This window comes from Euprymna scolopes, chromosome 33 (genome assembly GCF_053919585.1).
Source record: "Euprymna scolopes isolate OS-2025 chromosome 33, ASM5391958v1, whole genome shotgun sequence".
In the NCBI taxonomy this organism is placed as follows: domain Eukaryota; kingdom Metazoa; phylum Mollusca; class Cephalopoda; order Sepiida; family Sepiolidae; genus Euprymna; species Euprymna scolopes.
The window spans coordinates 7810637-7822662 of record NC_136514.1 but is presented as its reverse complement, the minus strand read 5'-3'; the positions used below and the strand labels follow the sequence as shown (position 1 = coordinate 7822662).

Here is a 12026-nt window from a genome sequence, read left to right as displayed (position 1 = left end):
CGTGCAATATATCTCCTAAGTTTCTAGTTGTATTTCCACCGGTGCCAGTTTATGTGATTAGTCAGAATTATTTCGTTATTTAATGTTAGGTATTTGGTATATGTACTCAGTGATTTCTTTTAATTTCTGAGTTTGAGAAAGATCCCAGAGTGCGGAGAGACACACCTGAAGAAGGTCGCAGGTTACCGAACCTGTGAAAATGACACTGAAGATGAGAACAGTAATCCGCTTAATACGGATTAACTTGAAGTAATGTTGAACTAATCGTTAACACAAGAAATAGGATCAATTTTCGCATTTATTCATATATTTTCTGTTTGCTTTTTATGCAGGATCCTACGTTTCTTCAATACTACATCCGACGAATATTCGGTTGTGTTCACGTCTGGATGCACGGCTGCTCTAAAGCTTCTAGCGGATTCGTTCACGTTTACAAATGACACTGAAACGGACAACCACGAATCCAACGGAGGCTGTTTCTGCTATCTTTTGGATAACCACACTTCCGTCCAGGGGATGAGGGAAATTGCACTGGAAAAACACGCCCGAGTCGTCTGTCTCGATTCCGATCAACTCCATCAAATGGACGTTTCCCATTGTTATGTGCACCGCCGGAAAGCAGGCAATAATAAGCCAGGCAACGCTTTGTTTGTGTATCCGGCGCAATCGAACTTCTCTGGCCATCGATATCCCTTAGATTGGATAGACGTCATCAAATCTAAAAACTTTCCTTTCCAATCGGAATTGTCCGAGTATTCCTGGTTTACATGTTTAGATGCAGCCTCGTTTCTTAGCACATCTCCGATCGATCTAAACGCTGTCAAAATTGACTTTCTCGTGCTGTCGTTCTACAAGATCTTTGGATATCCAACAGGACTAGGTAAGTGAAATCTTTTCCGACTTGTTTTCTTTTCTATAACGGATACGTTATATATATATATATATATATATATAGTAATTTATAAAATATATATGGCGATTAAGCCTGCAGAGTCTCTGGCACCCATCGCCAAATCGAACGAATTTTTCATTTTAGTTTTTATCCATTGGTTATTGTTATTTATTAGAACTGATTTTCTACATTTTTTAATGATGTTGATTTCTTCTGAGGATATATCAGTGTATGCCTCGGCAAATTCTAGGGCAATGTTAAAAAGTTCTTCGAATATCGAGGGATAAAAGTCTATGACGTCAAACTGTATGAATGTACATTTATCTTTGTTTTCTATATTATTAAACCAGGTGATTGCTTCGGTAGTATTTGCCCACTGGTTTAGTTCTAGGTCCTGTTTGATTTGTTTGTTTACTCTAGAAAGTATAGTTTTGCTAATTCTACCTATTTCTGGTTTAGTTGGGTTTATCAGGCGGGTGCTGGGATTATTATTAAAGTCCCATTTGTGGTCTTTAAGCAGAATGTATGACTCTCTAGGTTTCAATTTGCCAACTTTATCGCTAATTTTTAGTTTATCGGTAATTTGTTTACTTTCAGTATTTATTATATCTATGTAATCGCATTCGTTTGTGTCTAGTTTTTTGTAGTTTTTTGTAATGTTTTCTGTGATTAGTTTGTTATATTCTTGCTTATCTTAATCGCCATATATATTTTATAAATTACTAACTAGCTCTACCTACGTATTGAGCACTTTTGAAGTAAATACTTAAAGTTTACGCATAAATCTATACTTTCGTATATTAAATTTATGTGAGTAAATGAAGTAGTTATATATATATATATATATATATATATATATATATATATATATATGCATGCATGACTGATTCTCTGCTCCACAATGATTACACATATTTTATAGAAAATTTTATTTTCCCTTTAGTTAACATATTAGCCGTAAGTTAGATAATTGGAGGGGAAGACACAGGGTAAAGATGCTAGCTGCAGAACCATGTTGAACACTGAGAGAAATAAATCGTATTTGTAATTGCAATGTGTTAGTGGGGTTTTTTTTCCAGAAAAATAGCTGCCTTGAATCAATGCGCAGGTAAGTAAACTATGTATATTTTTAGACTTTTACGATTTTTTTCTATTACATTCTACCGTGGCACCAAACGGCTAAATCTAATTTCTTTAGCAAAATTGTGAACGTTGTTCACTTTTTCTAACATCAATAGGTTAATAAGTGTATAAACTTTTTGCGAAATTTTATTTGTTGTTTTATACGTTTAATCACGTTGGCTTAAAGATTTTCCTATGTTTTTCCTCAAATCTTGAAAATATTATTTGATCAAAATTTTCATGTTAAAAAATGAATGTTCAAAAATCACTTTTTTAATATTTTGAGTGAAGTTTTCTTATGTAAATCTAACGTAATTTAATTAATAAAACCAAATACCGCTTATAATTGCCTTTTCAAATAGTCAAAGAGCATTTTACGGTAAAATTTTATACTGAAACGAACCACAGTTTTAAATATTTAAAAGTTGAGCATGTGGAGTTCCGTTTAACGAATGAAAAAAATACTTTCACCATGACTAATGTTTGTGCAAACTCTTTTTAAAAATTCAAGGCGTTATTATTGAGAAAAGTGTGAATAAATGAACAGATGAACGATTTGGGGGCAATTTTACCCATATAATGGTCCCTAGCAACCAGAGTTATTCCGGAAAATCCGTTCAGGCAAAAATTTACTTTTACCATGACTAATGTTTGTGCAAAATTTAAAAATAATCCAAGGCGAGGTTATTGAGAAAGTGCGAAGAAATGAACAGAAGAACATGAGTGAGTTGATAATCCCTCCTTTGTCTGGGGGGGGGGGACAACAAGTTTTGTTCATTTTTTTTTAATATTTGTATAGGCCGAGACCATAGTATTTGCTCAATATGATAATAAAAATATTTTTCACAAAAAAAAAAAAAACATGAACATGCAATCTAAATGTGATGGATACATTATGATAGTAATGGCATGGCTTCCGGGAAATCATTTACTGTCCAATTTAAAGAAACCGAACTCGCATCTAAACTGACTATATCGATATGGAAAATTAGTTCATGGAATAGGCGATAAGTAAGCTAACAGACTAGTAGAAATAAGAACATAGACGGATTAAAGCTTAACCAAGATATTTGGTTCGACTATATTCATTTGGTAAAATTTTGGAATTAATCGACTGAAACAACTTTATTCGTGTTTTTGTGCTCTTATTTCTACTAGCATGTTCGACTTCTTATCCCTTATTCCTTAAACTAAGTTTCCATTTTGTCTAAAGCTTTTGTTTCGTGTTTACCCAATCATACTTTAATATTAAAAATATCTTAAAATATCGATATAAAAACATTAAACAAATTCCGTCAACTGAGATTAATACAACATTCACGGGAAGACAAAATAGTACTGTTGCATATTATGAACCAGACTTATTTCAAGCGTTCGCTCGGCTTTTGCCGGAACATAACGTCACCAGCCGGATTATACCGAGCGTCGCCTATAAAATTATAATAACGCTACGAAAAGAAAACAGCAAAATGTAAAATGAAGAAACGAAAGACAAAATAACGGCCTACCGTAATTTGGTGATTTATAATTCATTTTGTTTTAATAACTGTCAAGAAATGGTTAAAAGATACAAACATTTAATTTGGGGGGGGATAATTTTAAGGAAATGTTGTTTTTTTTTTTAAAGGTTCCAATACGTTTTTTTTTTCCAATATGTTTTGCTATTTTTTTGTTTTTGTTTTAAAATTTTGTTTGCTTTTTTTTTTTTTTTTTTTGTCAAAACAATTTTCTTCCAAGTATTTTCTTTTTTAAAATTCTTTTAATTGGAAGAGGTTTTAAATATTCGTTATTTTGGTACTGTCCATGATTTGCATGCAACAACTTGTGCTTTTTCTTTCCTCTTCCAATAGTTATCCGAAAGTCGTCTGTAAGGCGCGAGCTGCAGCCTCGTTTTAATTCAGCGCGCTGCGTTGTGATTGGCATAATTCGGTTGGTGACGTCATGTTCCAGCCAAAGTCGAGCGAACGCTTGGGTACGTCTGGTTTACAATATGCACCAGTACCAACAAAACAAGTGAAAAAAAAGTGAGGAGGATCTCGGCAACATACTGACTTTTGATTGGGTAACGTTACCCCTTTAATTAACAATATTTCGTTTGGAAAATAGAAAACACACTATTGAAGCTGACATAAAAACCTTTCTAAGGATCAGCTGCTTTTTTTTAAAACACAGAAGAAGGCGATCAAGCAATAGTTATCGTGGCCTTATAGAACTATGAGCATTTTAATGTGCATTTTGTCTCGCGGTTTCATATAATTATTAGTCTATTCGAGTTAATATTACGGATAACAATAGACTCTTCCACCTATATTATATACTATAAAAATTATATATGCAAACAAGAACATAAAAATATATTTTCATTAACGTATATTACTAAACATGAAAATATATTTTAATTAACGTATATTACTAAACATGAAAATATATTTTAATTAACGTATATTACTAAACATGAAAATATATTTTAATTAACGTATATTACTAAACATGAAAATATATTTTAATTAACGTATATTACTAAACATGAAAATATATTTTAATTAACGTATATTACTAAACATAAAAATATATTTTCATTAACGTATATTACTAAACATGAAAATATATTTTAATTAACGTATATTACTAAACATGAAAATATATTTTAATTAACGTATATTACTAAACATAAAAATATATTTTAATTAACGTATATTACTAAACATAAAAATATATTTTCATTAACGTATATTACTAAACATGAAAATATATTTTCATTAACGTATATTACTAAACATAAAAATATATTTTAATTAACGTATATTACTAAACATAAAAATATATTTTAATTAACGTATATTACTAAACATAAAAATATATTTTAATTAACGTATATTACTAAACATGTAAATGTATCGCGTTTCTGAATTTTTGAGGTGAGGATTGGTTATTCATATTATTGTGATTCTCATCTTGAGTGTGATTTTCACAACGTTTCGGTCGATGTAACCTCCGAACTTCTTCAGGTGTATCTTGTCGAACTCGTGAATCTTTCTGTCGAATTCGGGAATTTGGACGGAATTTCGAGCGGAACCCTTTATTTACTTCACGGGGGTATCATGCTCTTGTTTATCAGCCAGACTGGATAGGGGTCCTAAGTAATTCGCAATTATGTTTTTTCGATCGCCCACACTGAGGATTGAACCTTCAACCTTCAGGAGAATATCACATTTTACAATTGATTTTTCCAAGTACTCAAACCACTGCGCTACGGATCCTTGCGGACAATTCTGGTATGAATTTTAGGAGCCTTAAACGTATTTTTTTTATTTCTACTTGTAAATATAACTATTTATTACTAAGTATTACTATATATTAATGTATATTTATACATACATTACTGTTTTTACTTATTTGTATATATATATTATCTATTGTTTATAATTAAAGGTTCCCATATCGTATTAAATTCTATACTAGGTCTACTTAGCAGTTGGTTATTCCCCAGCATATTTGCTGCTTCTTTCAGTCGTCTTACTCTCCACCATTCCTCTCTGTCTATAATTTTTATTTCGTCCCATAATGGTAGACGGTTTACCTTTTCCTTCCAAATATGATCAGCTATACCTGATTTTTCTATCTTTCCCCGTACTACGGCTTTTGGGTGTTCTTCTAAACGTACTTTAAGTGGCCAACACGTCTCACCTTTTTTAGTAATCCACATTTACATGGGATTTCATATACACAGTTCTTAGTCATGATTTTTTTTCTGTAGAGAACTTGACTCTCACAAGCTGTTTCTGGAGAGTTGAATCACTCCTGAATACAGTCCTGATGTCATATGGATCACATATTCGTTGAAGTTTTTCAGACAAACTGTATATGGTATACAAACTGTGGTGAGTTTCTGAGTAGGTGTCCTTTTGTGTCTGGTCCAGATTTTTTGGAGCTGGTGTCATGCTCTCTGAGTAGTTGTTTCGGTGGAGGGGTTTTCTTAAACGTCCATCTCCTCTTGATATGCACTGCTGTTACTATATATTGCTTTTGCTCGGTGTTATAGGCAACGGATGATTCCTTTCTTTACATGATATGGATGGTGTGAGTTGAAGTTTAGGTATTGTAGTCAAATATGGCTTTCGGTATACAGATGACATAAACCCCTGACCGGTGTGGGTTATCAGCACATCTAGGAACGATAATTTGTTATGTTCTTTTTCCATCGTGAACTGTATAGTTGGATAAATTGAGTTCAAATGGTCTAGTCACGTTTGAACATATTCCTGATGGGGCCAGAGTATGAATGTTTCACCCACATATCGCAACCACATTGTTGGTTTTAGTGGTGTTCATCCTAATGCCATTTCCTCAAAGTATTCCATGTAGGCATTGGTCAGTATGGGGGACAATGGTGATCCTATCGCCAGACCTTCTTCCTGCCGATATATATCACCTTCCATCACGAAGTATGTAGTTTCTACACAGAAGGTCAACATTTCTATTATATTGTCAATTGGGATGCAAGTGCGTTCCTTCAATAAGGCATTTGAAGTCAGCTTATCCCGTACCACTGTCAGTTTCATCAGTGGGTACTTTCGTGAACAGACTCACTAAATCTAGGCTCACCATCTGATTAGAATGGATGGGAGCATTGTTTATTTTTCCAGGAAGTGAGCTGAATTCTTAACGTATGGAGATTTGCCCATGAGTGGAGTGATTATATCTACCAGGAATCGGCTCAATGGATAGCATGCTGAACCTCGGGCACTGACAATTGGTCTTAATGGAATACCGTCCTTGTGGATCTTAGGGACGCCGTATAGGTGTTGGTAGCTTGCTGTAATGCTGTACTAGCTGTCTGTATTTAACAGGTATTAGGTCCTTATTCTTACTGAGAATCTGTGACAGCTTCCTTTCTGTTTTCAAGGTCGGATTCTTTTTCACTTTACAGTAGCCACCAGATTCTATTAAATCTGCCAATTTCTTAGAATATTCTGCTCTATCCATTACCGCTGTTGCATTGCCTTTGTTTGTTGGTAATATTATGATATCACTGTCACTGCGCAGGGACTTGATAGCCAATACTTGTTCCTTTGAGGGGTTCGGTTTTGGGGGCTTTGAATTCTCGAGTGCTTGTTTCACTTTCCACCTTGGTTCATCTTCTTGTGCTTTGGGTTCATTCAAGCTTGCATCCTCTATTGGAGCTATCATATCTCAGTATAAAATTCGCTTGATAGTTGTTGCAAAGTGGAGACCTTTGTTTAGCACTGATTCCTTAGAAGAAGTTAGCTGACATTTACTTTGATTGACAATCGCTCTTATTGGTGAATGGTGGACCTGAAGTCACATGTCCTTAGATTTTAGATTTTCCAATTTCTTTATTTGGCGAGAATAACCTCCTTAAATTCTTTCTTATGGGATATGTCCAGATATTCTTGGATGCGGGTTTTGTCTTTTTATATTCTCAAGGAATGGGGTAAGGTCATTAGCAATTTCGGTATGTAATTGATGCTTCTTCCACCGACTGTTGTAGATTCTGTCTCGAACAAGTTCATGCCTTACTCGTTTTGTGATCCTTGGTGTTCGTCTGGAGTTGATTGGTAGCTTTAACGTTAATCTACCATCGTGGACGAAGTAAAAAAATTATAGACAGAAGAACGGTGGAGAATAAGACGACTCAAAAAAGCAGCACACATATGCTGGAGAATAACCAATTACTAAGTAGATCTAGTATAGAATTTAATACGATATGGGAACCTTTAATTATAAACAATAGATAATATATACAAATAATAAGTATAAACAGTAATTATGTATAAATATACATTAATATATAGTAATACTTAGTAATAAATAGTTATATTTACAAGTAGAAATAAAAAAAATACGTTTAAGGCTCCTAAAATTCATACCAGAATTGTCCGCAAGGATCCGTGGCGCAATGGTTAGAGTACTTGGAAAAATCAATTGTAAAAAGTGACCTTCTCCTGAAGGTTAAATCCTCAGTGTGGGCAATCGAAAAATACAATTGTGAATTACTTAGGGCCCCTATCCAGTCTGGCTGACGGAACAAGAGCATGCTACCCCCGTGAAAGAAATAAAGGGTTCCGCTCGAAATTCCGTCCAAATTCCCGAATTTGACGGAAAGATTCAAGAGTTCGACAAGATACACCTGAAGAAGGTCGGAGGTTACATCGACTGAAACGTTGTGAAAATCACACTCGAGATGAGAAAAGTAATACGATTAATCCAAATAATATGAATGCAAAATGTATCGTCGTTTATTCTACTGTGGGCATTAACATAGCACACGTTGCATTTTCTGAAAATATATTGTGTTTTCAATAACATAAAATTTCGGTTTATAGAACAGTGTCGTTTATTTTGACAATCAACTCGTAACTTGTGGCAGAGAGAGAGAGAGAGAGAGAGAGAGCTAGATGGAGTAACGGTTGGCGAAGGAATGTGTATATACACGTCTGGTCGGCGTTTCTCTCGTCTGTCCACCTGACCCACAAATGCATTTGTTTATATATAACTTCAAGTCCTTTGTTTTACCAGGATTGGCGTCACAGATCAAGAAATAGAACTCCCGTTATTTTTCCCAAAACCTGCCATTGCCCGGCGTCATTATCGAACAATGGTAAACCAACAAAAAAACATGCTCTGGAATATAAGTTAATATAAAAAGTTAACGATGAAAATGCGTTTTGTATCTTCTTGTGGCCAGCCGTGAGTGGAGAGTGGAGCTACGTTGGCTGTTTATTATTCTTACTTTAAAGTAGTATTTTTAATCTCAATAGTTCACTTGGCTTTCTACGGTGTCTGGAACTATTTTCAAACTTAAGCGTGACGCATCGATTATAAAACTACTAGGTAACCAAAAATGTTATGTCTGTTTATTGATTCATTGAATGAAGTTTAAATTTATTCGAAACGCCTATAACAATTGTTTGCAAATTCGGGCAGCCGGAAGTATGAATATTAGACGTTACATAAAAAAAACGCGTGCCCTGCCAGGCCATCAGTTATAAGACGAACAGCTGTGAGTATTATGAAAATGTAAAGACATCTTGATCGAGACTGTTTGCTTTCTCGCCACCGAATCCTTGTGTAATCGCACAGCCGGTGATCAAAAGTGAGTTCGTTACGAACCTCCCATGTATTCCAGATATTGTTTGTTTCCTTGTGACACTGCCCCTCACACCGCAAGACCGCGTTTGCACTCACGCAAGATTGTTTAGTCTGGTGGACAGCTTCGTTACGAACTGCTGCCAACTGGCCAAACTGTCACTGGAAATCAATACTCGCAGTGTAGTGTGGTAAGAACAAACACAGGAAAGAAATAAAATAAAATACGAATCCGGTTTTCTTTCTTTTTTTAAACTCTAGACGTTTATTACTGTTTTTTCTTTTCTTTTTGCCCGTCTCGACACCAGCTCAAGTCTCTCAATTCTGTTCAACTAAACCCCGGCCGAAGACAGCTATTTCTTATACATGTTTTTTTGACTGTAATCTTTCTTCACTCGTCCATCTCCTTTGGCGCCGATTTTGTTCCTCTCCGAGAACATGTTGTCGTTTTTTTCTTTCTTTTTCTTCAGACGCCAGCTCGCGCATATTTCCTAATTTGCATACGCGTTCAAACGCTGCTCCTGCTGCTAATAATAGCTGCTGCTGATATTTTCATACGCGCTCGGATACGCTATGTTACAGCTGTTACATGATACGGGCTGTCCCCTTTTCATGTAAGTATAAAAATAGGGAATCAGTTAAATGTAAATATGAAATAGGATAGTCAAGGATTCGAACTTGCGAAGCTATACTTGCAATTGAAAATTCCAATCATAAGTTAAAATAAACACAATGTTATTATAAATGGAATGTCCAGTTAAATTGTTGATTCTGTTAAAAGATTTAATAATACAATTTGGATGGAAACTATTTACATTCTTAGAAAGAAAAAATAATAGAAATTTGTGTTACAGAATTAAAAAATAGGTTACATTCCTTTATGAAACAAAGAGAATGGAAAATGTTATTGTAAAGTGAGTTACGTAAAATTGGGTTAGAGAAGGATTCATGCCATGGGTCTCATATACATGTGCTCGGTCGTGCAATGACGTCATGAGTTATGAATTTAGTTAGATAAGTGAGAATCGGAATCAGTCAGTGGGGAGAAGCAGAGAAGTTCAGATCGATTCTCCGTTAGAGTCAAGGCACCCTCTAGAAGTGAGAGGCTTTTAGGAATAACCATGTAACAACTTGAATCCCTGAGATAAAATCATGTTCGACTGGTCGAAGAAGAAATAAACGTATCATCATGTGTTTTTTGTATCTGCGTCGTCGTGTTGTTATTCAACAGAAAAGGTATTGTCCATTTAACCTTGATAAAATCATCATCTAAAACATGTGTTAGAAAGTATATGTGTCAGAGTATAAATGTTATAGAGACACTCCCGTTCACAGAACTGTCAAAAGTATAAATGTCAAACTATCGGTCTATCTATCTAGATAGCAAACACCTTCTCAAAATGTATTTATATGTCTCTCTTTATTTATACATGTTAATATCTCTCATCTCTTCTTACAACATAAACATCTCTTACGCAACACTAATCTCTCGTAAGACTCTCACACAGAACGATACAAATACATACGTCATCTTTTAATAATAATAATAGCACTACATAACACAGCAGCAATTGAACCATGTGCAACAGGCATTGCGCCAGAAGGAGCAAGCACTGGTGAATTGCAAAGGTGTGCTTTTGTTTCTTCAATGACAACGTCAGGCCGCATGGTGCGCGAGTGGTCAGAGATACCATGCAGCAACTTGAGTATGAGACTTTGCGTTATCCGTCTTATTCACCATCTGATTGTCACCTCTTTCACTTCCTGAATACTCATCTCCGTGGGAAATCATCTAGTAATGAAGAAAACTTGCGCCACGCCCTCACGGACTTCTTTGCGTCTAAAACCACCAAGTTCTACAGCAGGAGGATCCAAAAGCTGACGACACGTTGGAAGAAGATGTTGGATGTTGATAGTGATGACTTCGAAGACGAAATCCAAGTTACACATACTGTGAAGTATTTTCTTTGTTTCCTGTAAAATGGACAGAGATTAAGCGTAAAAGAATGAAGGAAACATTTTAAACGTATGTGTGGTATACAAAATTATATTTCAAACTAAAAGCATTTTTTAAACTTGCGTATAGCGAAGTATACAATTACAGGGCAACCCAACGTTGTCCTGGATTTCATGAGGGTCAACGAATCTTCCAAAATTTCAATACTTTTATTGTCAACGAAATCGGTGAAATCGTCCATTTTTCAATCAAACAGATCGATTGCCTCCTCTAGTCGGGGACACATTGCGATGCACCGGGAAGAAACGTTTACATGCCTCTCCGCCGTGACTTATTTCCACGATAAATTGTAGTCCACTGTACAAAACCAACTGTTGATTTAATAAAATTATTTTATATATGATGACTTGAATGAAGGTTTAAAATCCAGAAGTCACAAATGGTTCAATTGTACTCTAAACAGAAACATTCATTTCGAACGCTCCCCTGTCTCATCAACGAACCTGCTATTGAAGGTATGCGGCGGAGCTTTCTTTTGCGGTGGTAAAACTTCTCAAATACACTTATGTTGCTAACTTTAGTCAAAATCAGACTGTTCCTTTTTCATCGGATTTTTCGATTGTCAATACTTATCCGAGGCATTCCGATACAAAACCTATCTAAGAACATTGTTTTACTCACCTTAACCCCAAACAAGGTATATCGCTAATTTGATGTAAGGGGCTACTAATTGGGACCATCCCTAAAAAAATTAACGGAATGTTTAAGTTACATTTGAACTTCTGCATATCAGTACAGTTAAGGAAGCAAGCAACAGGAAGGGAATGCTAAAGTTTAGCTGTTCGAGGGAAAAAGCTATTGGAGTAGAAATCTTTCTGGAACTTAGGGACCTCAACAGTGAAGGTGTGCGATTTTGTTGCCAAACGGCTTTGTCGGGGTACGTCG

General features: G+C 35.1%; 1 protein-coding gene across 2 annotated transcripts in view; it reads left to right on the top strand.

The window, feature by feature from the left end:
* LOC145258135 (molybdenum cofactor sulfurase-like) overlaps positions 1 to 12026 on the top strand; it is a 1297067-nt gene that overhangs the window by 430904 nt on the left and 854137 nt on the right. For both annotated transcript variants that reach the window (XM_080115880.1, XM_080115879.1), the window contains exon 3: positions 333 to 880. In XM_080115880.1, the coding sequence (XP_079972006.1) occupies positions 333 to 880 (548 nt within the window). The remainder of the gene's footprint in view (positions 1 to 332; positions 881 to 12026) is intronic.